This window comes from Haliotis rubra, unplaced genomic scaffold, assembly GCF_003918875.1.
Source record: "Haliotis rubra isolate DU_JTF1 unplaced genomic scaffold, ASM391887v1 Scf161, whole genome shotgun sequence".
Taxonomy (NCBI): Eukaryota; Metazoa; Mollusca; class Gastropoda; order Lepetellida; family Haliotidae; genus Haliotis; species Haliotis rubra.
The window spans coordinates 1,587,285-1,606,296 of NW_025765570.1; the positions used below are offsets into that span (position 1 = coordinate 1,587,285).

The 19,012-nt window shown below is 42.5% G+C and overlaps 1 protein-coding gene across 1 annotated transcript in view; it reads right to left on the reverse strand.

Annotated features, from left to right (window-relative positions):
• The window catches only part of LOC124271569 (geranylgeranyl transferase type-1 subunit beta-like), a 34,100-nt gene extending 28,290 nt beyond the window's left edge, over window positions 1-5,810 (reverse strand). Inside the window, exons 1-4 of the mRNA XM_046706723.1 lie at window positions 5,707-5,810; window positions 3,211-3,335; window positions 2,276-2,343; window positions 772-923 (exon numbers count right to left, since the gene is read on the reverse strand). Coding sequence (XP_046562679.1) covers window positions 772-923; window positions 2,276-2,343; window positions 3,211-3,335; window positions 5,707-5,804 — 443 coding nt within the window. The 5' untranslated portion in view covers window positions 5,805-5,810. The remainder of the gene's footprint in view (window positions 1-771; window positions 924-2,275; window positions 2,344-3,210; window positions 3,336-5,706) is intronic.
• Window positions 5,811-19,012: the final 13,202 nt, after the last annotated feature.

Here is a 19,012-nt window from a genome sequence, read left to right on the forward strand (position 1 = left end):
ACACATCCTACTCACACCTGAGAACACAATACTCCTACTGAAACACATCGTCACACCTGAGAACACAATACTCCTACTGAAACACATAGTCACACCTGAGAACACAGTACTCCTACTGAAACACATCGTCACACCTGAGAACACAGTACTCCTACTGAAACACATCGTCACACCTGAGAACACAATACTCCTACTGAAACACATCGTCACACCAGAGAACACAGTACTCCTACTGAAACACATCGTCACACCTGAGAACTCAGATCTGTGAACACAGAATTCCTACTCAGATAATTCCAAAATATCAAAGGCAAAAAGCAATCAGGAGATCTTTTCAGAAGTGACCAATACAATTATCTGTGAAGCGTTTTAAAGGGATGCAGGGATGCATTGTAATATTCAGCAACATTTATCTTCAATAGTATAAACAAAACATCACTATTACAGTAAAATACAGAAGTTTTTAACCACAACGCATGTCTGTGTCATACATCATTCTACAAATTCCTATTATAAAATTCACACAAACAACTGTACAGATCAGAAAATCATGGATTGTGTATTCATTGCAGTCATGTAAACAAGCCCTGCCCATTTTAATATCAGCCAATCAAGACTACGTCACAGGGCAAGGCCTTCATTTTTCTCTCCAATACATGGACAAAGTTATGCTTGGTTAAATGCCATGAAATGCCATGAAGTGAGTGTATTTGGGGGATATCTATGAGTGTGCCCCCAGTGTCTGCCACCTGGATGTGGACTGTAGCTCACCTGCCGTCATCCTGCTGCAGAGCCTTTAGACCGCTGATGATGGCATCCTTGTCCAGTCGGGACAAATCATCTCCCAGAATCACCAGTGATGCCAGGGCTGTGTAGGTCATGGCGATGTGTCCACTGTCGTATATGATAGGTTTTTTACGTGCCTGAAAGGGAAATGGTACACTGCAGTGAACTGATCATAAAAACACTATCAAAACACACTGTCTGATTTAATGAGATGGACCAAGGAGCTCCAGAAAGTCCAGAGCCCAGTTCCAACACTTGACATGTTTGTATGTGTGTTTCCCCAACACTTGGGAATACGTTTGATCTGCTGTGTACATTCAACTGGACATGCCAGGGGAGTCAGAATGCTTACTCATTTCTTCTGACTCCTAATAAATCGGAAGGGATGGTTTCAACAAGTACGTGAAGGATGTGATACCTCAGTCAGAAGTAACATGGTGAATCACAGGAAATGTTGGAAATCTACTTCAAAATATTCACCTAGGTTTAGTGAGTGAGTGGTTTTATGCCACTTTGGACAGTATTCCAGTTATTTGACAGCATGTTAGCTGAAGGTTGGACTGACTGACTGAGTTTGGTTTTACGCCGCTTTTAGCAATATTCCAGCAACATCACGGCGGGGGACACCAGAAATGGGCTTCACACTGTGCCCATCAACAAGAAGCGGGTCTTGCAGACACGAAACGCTTTAACCACATACCGCCCTGCTGAAGGTTGGAGGAGAGCCTAACGTGATGTAGATCCGAGAGGTTTACCAGTTTGGTGAGATCGACAAGCAGCGGTATGCAGACAAACCTAGAAACATAGCTACAGTGGACGTGGGATTCGAACCCTTAATCACACTTTTCTGGTGTGGCCAAGGGACCCGACTCTGCAGAGTGAACTGTGGCACCTAACGACAAGGCCATGCAATCGACAAGTCAGCCACTCAGACCATCTAATCCATTTGGCAGCTTCCTATACCTGGCAATGAAAGAGATCTGGACCCTTATTCTCGAAACGTTTGTAGCCCTAAGGAATTGCAAGGAATTGTGGGTGGGTGGAGAGAGGGCACTACAGCTGTAATACAGCATGGGGTACAACAACCTGTCTTCACCAAGTCACAACCAATATCATAGTATTCATACAGGGGATGTTTGCAATCAGAGATATGCCTTGCTTTCACTTCATCAGATGAGTCAATCTATGTTTGTTTGTTTGTCGTTTCATACTCTGCAGTAACTCAATCCCTGTGGAGATGATCTGTATATTCAAGTCTGAATCCAGTGACTGACATTGAGAGAAGCTGTCTATGTCACTGATGAACGATGACACCATAAAATCAGACAAGTCACACTGTCCAGCCATCTTATCCAGTAAGCTGCTTCTTTCGACAAGCTCAGGTTCCTTGGGATCAGTTCTGACCCTGAATCAAAAGCAATTCAATCTCAGAGAAGAATTTAAGGAAACATTTTCAGCAAGAGATCTTGTCACAGCAGTATTCCCCTACCTTGGCCGGATCGTGATGATGCCCCAGAGTTGAGGAGCCACGGAACCCACACTGGGGTCGGTTGGAACCTGAAACCACAGGAGCAGGAAGATATTTTCGGAATACGCAATATGCCCCGATTCAAGACATTAACACGTTCAGGAAGACAGGTGGCCAGTGATAATGTATCTAAACATGTTTACAAACCATGGCATCTTAACATGATAACATGTTTTTACTTCTACTTCATACTTGGTTTATAGATGACCCATGAATGTACAAACATGAACTATGTAATATATTAACATGTTGTGGGAAAGAACCTCAAAACATTCAAACGTAGCTCAAAACAGGAACAGCACAAACAGTTCCTCACTGATTATAATAACTTTTGTTTCTTCACTTAACCATACCAATTGACAATGTCTTCAGATCACTGAAAATATTTGCTCATATTTCAATATAATGTTCAACTCAAAACACATTCAACCAACACGGTCAACTCACAACACATTCAGCCAATAACTCGTTCAACCAACCACACCTTCAACCAACATAATGTTCTTGAAAATAATGTTCATCAACTGAGCAAAATATGTAATTTTTAAAGTAAAATTGATCTTTTATACTTATCCTGACTCATGACGAACAAGCCCTCCCAACCTCCCCGTTGAAGACACTTGAGATTTCACCGCAGATCCAAGTGCATGGGCGGAAAATAAGGAGAGAGTGACAAGTATGGGCACGTCACATGATATGTTTGCGCGGGAAAGGGCAAAGGAGGTAACTCGTGGGTGAGGGTATTTATACGTCCGCTTCGGGAACTTCAAGGGATTCAAGTGTTCCACTACCATTCGAAAGGAAAAGGGAGATAAGCAAAAGATCATGAGTCAGGATAAGGAAAAATATGTAGTTTTCTCTGGCATGTCTAGACAGTTGGCGCAATGATCACAAACCTCGGTCATCAGGTAAAACTTGGAGGGAGTAAATCCAGTCAATTATCTCCTGCTTCTCCTTCTCAATGGCATTCAAGGCACACAGAACATCAAGGCCAGACAGAGCAAAGAAGGCAATGGTCATTCTGAAAACAGCAGCCTCAACATCATTATATTGCACCTGTGTACTTCTATTTGAGACAACATTTAGGTCGAGAAATATTAGAATTTTAGTACCATGACCTCATCAACAGAATACAGTCTAATTGTGATCACGTCCAGACACAGCTGACACGATGTTACTCTATGAGAATGCCATGGTTGCACCAGCGCTTGACATTCTTCATTATGGACAGGCAGTGAAACACAAATGTCTGTGCTAGCAATCGGTCATCAGTGATAACGTAACCATACTTATTTATAATGATTTATACAATATTAATGCTAGTGGAATCAGCTGATAGCAAATGTAATTCCTGACTCAAGTCAAATGATGCTATATATCATATCAAACATGAGGCAGGGAAACAACTAGTAACATCTTTAACATCTTTTGGAATGACACGGCAAAGTTTAATGGGAGGGATCATTACTTGCATTGAAAGTACATGTATTGTAATGTGTTAATGTGTTTTGAGAATTCTAGTATCTTTTGTGTTGAAGGTTCAGGTGTGTTGAAGGTTCAAGAATCTTTCTGCGTGTCAACAGTATTAAGCATGTTTATGTGTGTTGAACGTTCAAGTATCTCTATGTGTATTGATGGTGCAAAGAGTATTCTCTCACCCAAAGCTAGATGAAAATGTTTTTGGGATGTATATGGGGAACACACCTATCCTACATGATTTGCATGAAGCTACTACCAAAACAGCGTGCAACAGCATTTACAGTTCGAAGTTCAGAGCGATGAAGCTCAAAATACAAAGAAAAACTTACTGTTTCCACGGCCAACTTAATGTCATTCAGGTGGCCAAAAATGGAACATGAAGAACTTAATACCTGGTGTGTACAAGACTCTAGTCCTTCTACCAAAATTGGTGAAAGCTGCCTGATAAAATCAGGAGAGCAAAATAATGTGCTTTCAGTTTCAAAGAAGAACTAGGTTACTCGCAGATACAACAGTGGCAAATGTAATTTTTAAACCATCACACATATGACTTCAAATTTCAGTGTAATGTTATCTGAATATTACCTACCTAAATGTTACATGTCTGCAAATATACAGAGTTTAAAGGCATGTTGAGTCCAGTGTTTTAAATGTGCTGTGGAAACAATATATGAAGTATTTCTTAACATTTAGTTCATGTGACTTACATTTGAGATTAGCAACTTTGTTAGGAACATGAAGAGAGCACCTCTACAGAAACTAAGCAAGACTTGCAATGTTTACACTACACCACATTACACTATTAAGATGCCATATTGGTCACTGTGGTGCAAAAGGTACATAACACAGTAGTAATTAAGAAAGTACTAAACTACAAACTCTAGGTGTTTGATGACGTTTGGCCAAACATTCTCTTTCAGATTGCAAACATAACCCATTTCATAACCAATATACTGTACACACTATTCAAATTATTTTAACAATACCTATAGGTCTGTCTCCTATTCTCGCGGTAAACACGTTTTCTGCCGAGATCACCGATGCGCGACACTTAGTGGTTGTTTACATCACCGACAAGTCTGTGAGTGATCAAAATCTTGCAATGTCAAGAATATTGGGGAGTTTATACCCACTTGGACATATCATAACTTTTTCACGCCCTTTCCGGCAGGATTGCTCTTCCATACACTCCTTAACATTACTTCCTCATTATACCGCGAGAATAGGAGCAGCCTCATTTCGTCAATGGCTAATGGCATTGTTTATCACCGGGCTCATGAGTGGTAATTCACCTGATGGATCTAGCAGCAGATAGATGCAGATGTTAGAGGAGAAGGTAATTTATTTAAAAACAACAAGCATTCATATGATAAGAATTGTTTGTGTTATTTTTTCTGCCAATATCCGTAAGTACCGCGAGAATAGGAAACGCCTTCCTACCAACAACAACTGAAAGAGAAGTACTGATGTACAGATATTAGCTTCCACAGTCATGCGGACATCAAATCAGAGGGGCTGTTGCAATCAGATAGAGTTTATCAGGATTTGAAAACCTCTGAATGAATATCAGATGGAAAAGGTGGTTGAATGCATTCTTACCGTCGTATGACTTCCACTACCAACGTGAAATCATCTTTACAAAATGAAATACGGTGTATGTAATGAAATATGGGGGAGGCCATCAAAAGTTGTATCTCAGCATTTTTGTGAACAAAATGATCCGTGGGTAGCGGTTTATGTACAACTAAAGATAAATGAAGTAATCTAGAGTCACTCTTTCGTAAACACTCGAAACTTTTGTGGGCAAATGTATGATTCGGTTTTCGTGACATGCCGTGGTTGGTTATTCATGCTACGTGTTGCATCATTAAGTGAGTTTAACTGGCGACAAGGCATATATGTATTAATCTTGCCTATTCGTATCCAGCGATGCGCAACTTGATGGTAGTATTTGAAGTGTTCGAACAAAAAACTTGACATGCTTTTCTCTCACAAATTCATTCCCAGCCATTTTCTACACCGGAAGTAGTATGACTGTCATGATGTAAAATCCGGACAATTTATTACGAACCGGAACAAAACCAAACCTCTTGTTTCGTCTCATTTACAAGGCACAGCATCCATGAAATCGTTCTCTTCCATTCACTTCTATCCACCAAAAGACGCTGTCCCCATCATTCTATTTAAATGCCTCCAGTATGTATACCTGTTCGATATATAACTTCAATCGCATTATATAAGCGATCGTCTGAAAAATGACAAAACGAACAAAAAGATAACAGTTTTAAGTATCTCACCTCAACACAGGTTTGATTTATTGCAAATGTATTAATATTTCCTAGGGAAAGTATCGCTACCTCTTGTAGTTGTAAACCTGCCATCATTACTGTCTACAGATATAAATTTATGTACCTTCTGTATGTGACGCGATAAGAAACATCTAGTCTAATTTTTTAACTCTGACTTCTAAGAATTATATCGTCCCTGAACACTTACAGTTCTTATTTAAGGATTACGCTCTACGACCCTCTAGAGCTGTGGCCCGTCCTGAAAGCTACAGCTCTGGAAATTAAGACAACCCAGCAAAAGGGTATGCGTTTGGCATGGTTAGTGCCAAGAGAGTTATCTACCTTTGACCATATGTTGGCAGGCGACAGCCAGGAATAATTCTAAACGAGTTCTGCTTTGGTTTCTTTACGTCAATTTCTACTCTTGCAAAAGTTGGGTTCTGTTGAAATCAGATATATTTGGGACAGGTCCTATATTTCAGAGGTGGATGGGTAACAGGTTTTTCGTGCATTCATGTGCTGAAAGTAAATACCCTCCCATTGCGCTTGATGCCTGTTCCCATGTCGTTGCACATGTAACCGATAACCCTCTGAAAATGTTAAAGCTCTTCTATCTTTCTGTATTATTAAAAAACCCAAAATTAATGCCTATTTTTCATGCACCCATATATATATATGTGCACTGTTTTTTAAGACCCTACCCTGCAGACTGTCAAAGTGTATTTGTTACAGCTCCGATTACATTCTCAGGTTTGTCAGCACCAAGACTGACTCCACGCCTCTAGCCCCCGTCCCCCTAGCCCCTGTTGTTACAAGCTACTAATTAGTACCTCTACCACCTCGCCTGGCTGTTCCGTTAGCTGTACTCACTCCTCTGTAAGTGGATTAACTGTTACTATAAACAAATGAAACATACAACTTTTTTGGATGACAACTTCTGGTTTATTTGCGTTGAGCGACGTTTCGATGTAGATTCTTACATCGTTATCAAGCTAAAAGTGAGTACAACCAAATGGCGAGGAGCATATATACATGGTATGTTGTGACAAGCAGCAGATTAACATTAACAACAGCATGTAATAGAAATAACAAGTGGTACATAATTGGAAGAGGCCAGTAGGGAACTAAAAACAACAAACAGCACTTGATGAAGCCAATAAACAGGGCGATTAAGTAGTAACCACAAATAGACAGGGTGCTATTGATGGTCTATAGTTTGATTAGTTCTTCATAGGCTGATGGGGGTGGAGGGGTAGCCTAGTGGTTAAAGCGTTGGCTCGTCACGCCGAAGACCCGGGTTCGATTCCCCACATGGGCACAATGTGTTAAGCCCTTTTCTGGTGTCCCCCGTCGTGATATTGCTCGAATATTGCTAAAAGCGGCGTAAAACTAAACTCAGTCAGTCAGTCATAGGCTGATGGGATGTAATATCCTTGCAAATTGGTCACGATTGATCAAAGATTTGTGGCGGCGTATTTCGAAGATTGCTACTATTAATTAACTCGTTAAGTCAGGTGTTGGCTGGGAGTAGGTGACTACCGTACATGGTATAGATAATAGAGAATCACGGCTCAGTGATCTTTAAATAAATTGATCAGTAGATGATCACTGTTGCTAGTAAGTGACAAAACAAATATGAAGATTCTATATTTATTTACACTCACAAATATATTAATTCAGATCTTGACACATTGTCTGAATGCAGCTAGAGTCAGGTATGAGTCAAGATTTCCTTCACATAACATGTACTCTATGAAATACACAATGCCATGTGTACTCTAGTCCAAGGCGTTTAATCTTGTCGTCTCTATCTACATATTGCTTCCTACGTTTGGGAGCAGACTGTCCACACTTAAGTTGCAAAAGCTGCAAAGTGGTAACTGAAACATGCATCCCTTCGGTCATCCCTTCGGTCATCCCTCGGACATGAACCTGACACGCCGTGATGTAACTGGAATACTGGCTGTGTTAAACCCAGGTCATCAACACACCGAGAATACACCGCTCGAGTTACATCTTCATCCAGGAACACAGACGTCGGTACACCTACAGAATACCGGATACCTACCAACCATATTGTTTAGTGTTACGTCACCCTAACCCTAACGCTAACCCTAAACCTTACCCTAAACCTAACCCCTAACCCTAACCCTAAACCTTACCCTAACCCTAAACCTTACCCTAACCCTAAACCCTACCCTAACCCTAACCCTAACCCTTACCCTTACCCTAACCCTAACCCTAAACCTTAACCTTAACCCTAACCCTAACCCTATACCCTAACCCCAACAAAAACTAAACTCGCGTGCTTTCAAAGATGGCGGAAGGTGTCCGGTATTCTCTAATCTTACCCAGACATCACCATCGGACACAATGTCTTATGTTATACATGTATAAATAACAAATTGTTATGGAAAAAGTAATGTTTCAATAACATGTATCACGGTTATATTACTGTAAAGTATTCTAACGTCAAAACATGTTTCATGTTCGTGTTTTACTTCCGCAAGCTATTTTCATGTGGAGCATCAAGTTTCAAGACAAGATCTAATAAGAGTTGTTTAAAAAATAAAGAAATTAGCTTTAAAGCTTTTCTCCCAATAAACCGTTTAAAAATGCACAAAACAAAACTAAAAGCAACAAAACGAATGTTCTCACTGAGCATGAGATAAAATACATGAATAACATAACTACTCGCATTCCTGAGTTTGAGTGATTATAATGCATCAACTATGGAATGTGGAAATATACATGTGTTCATATGTTTTATGCTGGTGCTTGCCAAGCTGCCTTGCCTTGCCTTGCCTTGCCTAGACAATCTAACTACAACCTGAGGGATTTATTCAAATAACGTCATACGTTTTATTGGTGTTATTTACTATGCACAAGCTGACTTGACTATTTGATAGATTACTCTGTTACTTTACAAGTGAAACGCGCTTTGAAGAGGAGTAAAAATACATTCATTATTGTAGAATTTGTTTATCTTTTTACTCCTTGCAACGGAATTCATTGCAAATGGCGACATGTTGTCTTGGCAAGCAACCAGTAAAATGAACACGATATCTTTGCTGGAGAACTAGCCGTCCGGGAATACACGCGTGCGTTTTTTCCAGATTGTGCGCATATAGGTAAACTGTGTTCCATATGATAAGTATTCCGAACACTCGATGTATACATGTTTACCTTGAAATGAGAAAAGGATCTGCTTGAAGTCGTTAGCAGTGAGTAGCAGGAGATAAAACTGGTACTGGAAACACCATCACGAGCGATCACTGCACCATAGATAGAGGATACCTCTTCTGCTTCTCGTAGTAATGCCTGGTCCTGCTATTGTCACAGACACGAGCACACGCACGCACGCACACATAGAGCGGCGGTCAACTTTAATCAAGTAAGTTTTTTTTCGCTGAAAATAGAATGTCACACCTGAATTGAATGAAATTAATCAATCTCTTAAAGAGATCGTGAAAAAGAGGCAGTCTTATGAGTGAGGATCGTGAAGAGGAGGAGACGTGTGTGAGAATGGGGAAGAGGAGGAGACTTGTGAGTGACGATCGGGAAGAGGAAGGAGACTTGTGTGTGAGGATCGCGAAGAGGAGGTAGACTTGTGAGTGAGGATCGCGAAGAGGAGGCAGACTTGTGAGTGAGGGTCGTGAAGAGGAGGCAGAGTTGTGAGTGATGATCGTGAAGAGGAAGGAGACTTGTGAGTGAGGGTCGTGAAGAGGAGGGAGACTTGTGTGTGAGGATCGTGAAGAGGAGGCAGACTTGTGAGTGATGATCGTGAAAAGGAGGCAGACTTGTGTGTGAGGATCGGGAAGAGGAGGCAGACTTGTGAGTGAGGGTCGTGAAGAGAAGGCAGACTTGTGAGTGAGGGTCGTGAAGAGAAGGCAGACTTGTGAGTGATGATCGTGAAGAGGAGGCAGACTTGTGAGTGATGATCGTGAAGAGGAGGCAGACATGTGTGTGAGGATCGTGAAGAGGAGGCAGACTTGTGAGTGATGATCGTGAAGAGGAGGCAGACATGTGTGTGAGGATCGTGAAGAGGAGGCAGACTTGTGAGTGATGATCGTGAAGAGGAGGCAGAGTTGTGTGTGAGGGTCGTGAAGAGAAGGCAGACTTGTGAGTGAGGATCGTGAAGAGAAGGCAGACTTGTGAGTGAGGATCGTGAAGAGGAAGGCAGACTTGTGAGTGATGATCGTGAAGAGGAGGTGTGAGGATCGTGAAGACAGGAGACTTGTGTGAGAGATCGTGAAGAGGGAGGGAGACTTGTGTGTGAGGATCGTGAAGAGGAGGCAGACTTGTGGAGTGATGATCGTGAAGAGGAGGAGACATGTGTGAGGAGGATCGTGAAGAGGAGGCAGACTTGTGAGTGAGGATCGTGAAGAGGAGGGACTTGTGTGAGGATCGTGAAGAGGATCAGGGCAGACTTGTGAGTGAGGATCGTGAAGAGGAGGCAGACTTGTGTGAGGATCGTGAAGAGGAGGCAGACTTGTGAGTGAGGATCGTGAAGAGGAGGGAGAGTGAGGATCGTGAAGAGGAGGCAGACGTTGTGAGTGATGATCGTGAAGAGGAGGCAGACTTGTGTGTGAGGATCGTGAAGAGGAGGCAGACTTGTGTGTGAGGATCGTGAAGAGGAGGCAGACTTGTGTGTGAGGATCGTGAAGAGGAGGCAGACTTGTGAGTGATGATCGTGAAGAGGAGGGAGACTTGTGTGTGAGGATCGTGAAGAGGAGGCAGACTTGTGAGTGAGGATCGTGAAGAGGAGGGAGACTTGTGAGTGAGGATCGTGAAGAGGAGGAGAGTTGTGAGAGTGAGGATCGTGAAGAGGAGGCAGACATCATTTATTGTGTGTGAGGATCGTGAAGAGGGAGGAAGAGGAGGTGACAGTGAGGATCGTGAAGAGGAGGCAGACTTGTGAGTGAGGATCGTGAAGGAGGACGTGAAGAGGAGGCAGTGAGGATCGTGAGGAGGAGGACTTGTGAAAGTGAGGATCGTGAAGAGGAGGGGACTTGTGAGTGAGGATCGTGAAGAGGATTGTGAGTGAGGATCGTGAAGAGGAGGACTTGTGTGTGAGGATCGTGAAGAGGAGGGCAGACTTGTGAGTGAGGATCGTGAAGAGGAGGGAGACTGTGAGGATGTGAAGAGGAGGCAGACTGTGTGTGAGGATCGAAGAAGAGGAGGAGACTGAGAGTGAGGATCGTGAAGAGGATCGAGGAGGATCTGGAAGAGGAGGGAGACTTGTGTGTGAGGATCGTGAAGAGGATCGTGAGGATCGAGAAGAGAGCAGACTTGATGTGAGGAGAGAGGATTTATGCCACGTCGTAGCTTTCCTTTCGCCATCATTTATTGGGTGTGTAACTATTTTGAATAATACCCCACCCAAGTATCGCGGCAGTAATTCAGGCAGCATCTCTCCACTCTAAAATCGTGAGGATGATCGTGAAGAGGAGGCAGACATGTGTGTGAGGATCGTGAAGAGGAGGCAGACTTGTGAGTGATGATCGTGAAGGGGAGGCACGTGAAGAGGAGGCAGACTTGTGTGTGAGGATCGTGAAGAGGAGGCAGACTTGTGAGTGAGGATCGTGAAGAGGAGGGGGACTTGTGAGTGAGGATCGTGAAGAGGAGGGAGACTTGTGTGTGAGGATCGTGAAGAGGAGGCAGAGTTGTGAGTGATGATCGTGAAGAGGATGCGGACATGTGTGTGAGGATCGTGAAGAGGCGGGAGACTGTGTGTGAGGATCGTGAAGAGAGGAGGCAGGACTTGTGTGTGAGGATCGTGAAGAGGAGGCAGACTTGTGAGTGAGGATCGTGAAGAGGAGGCAGGACTTGTGAGTGAGGATCGTGAAGAGGAGGCACTTGTGTGTGTGAGGATCGTGAAGAGAGATGCGTGTGAGTGAGGATCGTGAAGAGGAGGGGGACTTGTGTGTGAGGATCGTGAAGAGAGAGAGAGAGAGAGAGAGAGAGAGAGAGAGAGAGAGAGAGAGAGAGAGAGAGAGAGAGAGAGAGAGAGAGAGAGAGAGAGAGAGAGAGAGAGAGAGAGAGAGAGAGAGAGAGAGAGAGAGAGATTTATGCCATGTCGTAGCTTTCCTTTCGCCATCATTTATTGGGTGTGTAACTATTTTGAATAATACCCCACCCAAGTATCGCGGCAGTAATTCAGGCAGCATCTCTCCACTCTAAAATATCCGTACACGCACTCCGGCAGCTCCAGGAGTAAGTGACACAGACCGGATATTGGTGTATTGCTCTGTAATACTGGGGAATATGCCGGAGATTATGACTGATTGTATGGCTTATAACGTTCCGGGCTGACGGAGCAGCAGCGTCAGGGGACGCGCTGACCTAGGATCCTTTCTGACGTAATTCTGGCACACGTGTACATCGAACGGCAACACGCAGTAGTGGGTAGTTATGCAACTGTGGTAGTTGTGTGTTATAGGTGACAATAGTAGTGGTGAGTTATAATTAACTAATTTTTATAATTAACTGGTAATCGTGATATATAGTTAACTATGGTAGTCGTGCGATAGAGATATAGGTAACTATGGTAATTATGACATATAGGTAATTATGGTCATGAGATATAGGTAACTATGGTAGTCGTGAGATATAGGTAACTACTATGGTAATCATGATATATAGGTAATTATGGCCGTGAGATATTGGTAATTATGGTCGTGAGATATAGGTAATTATGGTAGTCGTGAGATATAGGTAACTATGGTAATCATGAGATATAGGTCATTATGGTCGTGAGATATAGGTCATTATGGTAGTCGTGAGATATAGGTAACTATGGTAATTATGAGATATAGATAACTATGGTAGTTGTGAAATATAGGTAGCTATGGTAATCATGAGATATAGATAATTATGGTCGTGAGATATTGATAATTATGGTCGTGAGATATGGGTAACTATGGTAGTCGTGAGATATAGGTAACTATGGTAATCATGAGATATAGGTAATTATGGTCATGAGATATGGTAATTATGGTCGTGAGATATAGGTAGTTATTGTAGTCGTGAGATATAGGTAACTATGGTAGTTGTGAAATATAGGTAACTATTGTAATCATGAGATATAGATAATTATGATAGTCGTGAGATATAGGTAATTATGATAGTCTAGGGATATATATAATTATGGTAGTCGTGATATATAGGTAACTATGGTAGTCGTGAGATATAGGTAACTATGGTGATCATGAGATATAGGTAATTATGGTCTTGAGATATTGGTAATTATGTTCGTGAGATATAGGTAATTATGGTAGTCGTGAGATATAGTTAACTATTGTAATTATGAGATAACGGTAACTATGGTAATCATGAGATATAGGTAATTATGGTAATCATGAGATATAGGTAATTATGGTAGTCGTGAGATATAGATAATTATGGTAGTCGTGAGATATAGATAATTATGATAGTCATGAGATATATGTAATTATGATAGTCGTGGGATGACCTATGTGTAGGGCGGTGGATTAACCTGTATATAGAAAGGTGGGTTAACCTCCATGTAGACTTATGGGGTAACATTACGTAGAGAGGTCTGAGGGAAGAGGGAGTAACCTGTGGTGGATGGGGGCAGGTATGTTCTTCAATAACTATCAAACTATGTCTGGCCCAGACACATACACAAGGTTAATGACTTACATGTGATATACTGCATTTATCACCCATGAAGATTCGTTCGCCGAAGGCCATATCGTCCCACCGATGGTGTAATCTTAAAAAGCCACGTCATGGAAGATCAGGTTTTAATTACAATTTACAGCATCAGTCCCACCGGGTAATACCGGATCAAAGTTGCACTGTCAATGGGAATCTGAGATGTATGTTTCAAATCGCCATGTTCTAGTAGCTGTGTTTTCTCGGTGTTCCATGAGCGGCTTTACGCCTGTGTAGATCGATTCCCTTATATTACGTAGAGTTAACGTCTCCAGCTCACTATTTATTTTCGCTCACAAGAATCGGTTTATAGCCCGTGGATCAGGGCAAATGGCAAACTGAAATGCCGCTAATTTAAAAGGTTGACTTTTATATTCTGTTCGCCGGAGACAGAGCGTCCAAGACTTATGAAGGAATATTGCCGATCCTCGTTTATTATCACGTAGTGACATTAAGGGCTACCGCGCGGAATCCCTGTGGGTGCTTTACGAGCTCTGTGGTCAAGGTCAATCACGTGACGTGGGGTAAAAAAAGTATCCAGGATTTAATAACTAGATGCTTCAGAGAGCTCATTGTTTACTTAAAGTTGTTCGTTCTGAACCAGTGAAACTCTGATAAACACGTGTATTTCTCACATAAGTGAAATAAGTGTCAATTGCTTTTTACATTAGTTAAAAAATTTAAGACCATTCTGTCAAAGTGTTGTGATTCCTTCATTTTATGTGCACTGGTGTCTTAGCCTAGAAGCGATGAACCAACGTTGTATCCTAGTAAAGTTTTTACCCTTAATTAACAAGTCTGCGTGCATCCGTTTGAATTTAAGTTGGACCTTTAAAGCCTTCGAAAGACGTTTTACTTGAGATAATAGCGCTGACGAATGCAATAAATCGTTGTTACTCACATCGCAAGAGGTCACACATGAAGTCCTACATCCGGGGATTTGAAGTGCAGAAAACCAGTGCATCCAGGGCACTAATGCTGATGTCCATTCATTGTTGGGGAATAAAGCAATAACGTCGCTCAGTCACGGTAATATAGCAAGATATTGTTTCCAACATAGCGACGCTTAAGATGACACTGTACGATAAATATATTGTTGTTAATATAACTACATCTCCGATGACTTCGTACAATGGGCATATTGTTGCTGATACCGCAACGTTTACAATGGCGTCGTACAGTGGGGGCACAGCTGTACAACAATATAACAAAATGACGTCGGACAGTGGGGACACAGCTGTACAACAATATAACACAATGGCGTCGGACAGTGGGGACACAGCTGTACAACAATATAACACAATGACGTCGGACAGTAGGGATACAATTGCAAAACAATATAACACAATGGCGTCGGACAGTGGGGATACAGCTGTACAACAATATAACACACTGACGTCGGACAGTTGGAATGCAATTGCACAACAATATAACCCGTATAATAGCGTCGCACAGTTGGGGCACAGTTGTATAACAATATAACACAATGGTATCGTACAGCGGGAATACAATTATACAACTAGGCGACGCTTACAATGACGTCGGACATCGGACAGCGGGGACATTATCAATCACTGTGAACATTTCTTGGTTATAAAAGCCATCATCGGAATGCACAAGATTAAAGTAAAACGGGACATAGGAAAGCCCATCATTTTTCCAATTCTTCAGCGAATCGTCAATGCTTTGCCTGTTATCTGCAGCTCTTCTTACGAAGCTCAGATGTTTAAATCAGCATTTACCTTAACCTTTTTTGGTTTCCTTAGGGTCAGCGAGTTGGTTTGCAGTTCACAGGCCGATGATTAAAAAACTTCACTGCAAATTAATGATGTTTCACTTTCCGGCCGGGGATTAACATTGCGCATAAGGTTTTCGAAAACTGACCAGTTCGGTAGAGGAACAGTGCTTTCAATTTCTCCTATTGTCTCAGAACTATGCCCTGTTAGCGCTCTCGCTGGGCATCTCACGTCCAGACCATGCACCACCTCACAGATGTTTGTCCATTTTGTTGACTCGCCATTAACGTGCTATCAATTTCGGGCGATTCTCAATAAGTCACTATCATATGTCGGTTATGACGTGACCCAGTATACATCACATTCTTTCAGAATAGGCGCTGCTACAACTGCGGCGATTAATAGTTTGGAGGAAAGTATAATTCAGCATTATGGTAGATGGTCATCTCGCGCATACCAAGGCTATATTAAGTTCTAATAAAATACCCACAAATAATTAACTTAATCTAGTTAATATTTACTAGCTTGGCTTCTATTAATTACGTTGTTGTAGCATTTTTTCTGCTGTCCGATCTATATGTTACAGATGTGGCCTGGGTAACTGGCGACAGCTACATGGCCAGAACGAGGGGAAGCTTGGAGCAACATTTGCAACGTCTTGGCACTACACGATGGCAAGTCCGAGGCGGGAGGCGATGGCGCCACTTCCGATCTTCCCTTGACAATCTCTTGGCTTCTGCGGGTAACACCGTTCCCAAATGGCTCGTGATCCATTTAGGTTCAAATGACATGTGCCAAATGTCCGCCAGGTGCATGTACGACGACATCCTATATGATTTGCTGTATGCCAAGCTACGTCTGCCGGACACCAGGTTGGTGTGGTCGTTCATGTTGCTACGTGTTGTGTGGCCGGCGGCTGTGAACGTTAAAAAGCTTGAACTTTCTTGCAAAAAGCTCAATCGAAGACTGGCTAACAGAATTGAAGAGCTACATGGGATCAGCGTCCGCCACGATCAGATTGATCCAGTCAAATGTTGCTCGGAACATTACTTGGCTGACGGGGTGCACCTGTCACTCAGTGCAATGGACTCTTTCGTGCACAGTATTATCAAGGCTTTAACTGCTAACTAAATCAGATAATGCTAAAATAACGGCAATAAGTGAGCACACGCGTTCCATAATTTTCCCGCTAATTTTGGGTTGTTTCTGCTGTTCGTGTATCCACTGTTTTCTAATACCTATATCGTGTTGTGTGGATGGCCGGCGATTTGTATCGCGGTGGCCTGTTTGGGGTGAGAAGCTCTCAATCGCTATGCTGCTGGTTGTCCGCTTTCACAGCGGAAACCCCATAATCATAATTCCAGCCTACTTCACTGTAGGTGGAATTCATTCGCTCGCTATGCTCACCTCGTCTGCTTGGTCACAGCGGAGAGGTGATTGAGTAATATGCTCTCTACTTCTCCCCCCTGTATAGCCATCCACACATATTGGCCACTACTTTCCAAAAAGATAACTTCCTTTTCATTTATAACGCTAGTCCAGCAATAACACAATGGTATCGTACAGCGGGAATACAATTATACAACTAGGCGACGCTTACAATGACGTCGGACATCGTACAACGGGGACACATTTTTGCACCAATGTATCACTTACAATGACGCCGTACAGTGAGAAACATTTGTGCAACAATGTATCACTTACAACGACTTCGTACAGCGGGACACATTTGTGCAACAATGTGTCACTTACAATGACGTCGTACAGCGGGGATACATTTTTGCACCAATGTATCACTTACAATGACGCCGTACAGTGAGAAACATTTGTGCAACAATGTATCACTTATAACGACTTCGTACAGCGGGACACATTTGTGCAACAATGTGTCACTTACAACGACGTCGTGCAGTGGGGGCACATTTGTGAGACAACGTACAATGACGTCGTACAGTGGGAAACATTTGTGCAGCAATGTATCACTTACAATGACGACGTGCAGTGGGTATACAATCTAACAACTAGTCAAAGCTCACCATTTAGTAAATGGGACACACTGGTGCAATAGTCTCAGTAAATACGCACTGGTTAGGTCTGGCTTCGTGTTCGTTCAGCTCGGTCTGGTCGTAAATGGATGCACTTGTGTGTATACTGATATTACCATACGGCGGATGTCCCAAGCCTTATATTTGAGACAATATTTCAACATACAGAAATAACTACCCTATATAATCACCCATTCTACAATAGAGGATTATGAGAGTCTGTCGAAAGTGCACAATGAAATTGTGTTTATTGGCAATAAACGTTTCAGGGTTCCGTGAAATCACTGTTGCACTCTATGAAGAAACGAGTGACACGACTTAAAGTGGGTAATCTACCTCACCGAATCGTCGTCAGTCGGGCTACTTGCACCTTATATTTTTATTTGATTTTTTTTATACAGAGAAACTGAGACGACGAAAGAACTTATTACACAGTTTCATTACAGTGTGGGATTTGGGGCATTAAAGAGGTCTTAATTGTTTCTATTGCTTTTCTTTCAAAGACCGTAAATCAGCGTCGGTGTAGAGGCCCGTGAAAGAACGGGGAACGTTACATCCGATCGTGTTAAATGTGGTTGAGTAATGGGACACCATAAAACTCAGGAAAATCTCACTTTATGCATGGGGAAAGGATTTGTTAGTGTCAAATACCATCTAACGTCACATATAAAACAGTTTTCTGTTTTCTTTTTATGTTGTACATCAAACTTCTTTTTTTCAAATTACTTTTAACAGTGTATTCGTTTGATTAACAGACATTCATAAAAAGCGGGATGACTTTGAAGAAGCAATAGAAAACGCCTCCGCGCCATATGTAACGCTTTACGCCTGCTCACCATAGCCCGATACCATCCGTACGTCTGGGGGTCACTCAGTAACTGAACGTCTCTGTGTTCAAGTACCAGACACCGTACGTCTCTGTGTTCAAGTACCAGACACCGTGCGTCTCTGTGTTCAAGTACTGGACAGCGTGCGTCTCTGTGTTCAAGTACCAGACATCGTACGTCTCTGTGTGTTCAAGTACCAGACACCGTGCGTCTCTATGTGTTCAAGTACCATTCACCGTACGTCTCTGTGTTCAAGTACCATTCACCGCACGTCTCTGTGTGTTCAAGTATCAGACACCGTGCGTCTCTGTGTTCAAGTACCAGACACCGCACGTCTCTGTGTGTTCAAGTACTAGACACCGTGCGTCTCTCTGTTCAAGTACTGGACAGCGTGCGTCTCTGTGTTTAAGTACTAGAGACCATACGTCTCTGTGTTCAAGTACCAGACACCGTGCATCTCTGTGTTCAAGTAATAGAGTAGAGACCGTACGTCTCCCTGTTCAAGTACTAAAGTAGAGACCGTACGTCTCCCTGTTCAAGTAATAGAGTAGAGACCGTATGTCTCCCTTTTCAAGTACTGGACACCGTACGTCTCCCTGTTCAAGTACTAGAGTAGAGACCGTACGTCTCTGTGTTCAATTAC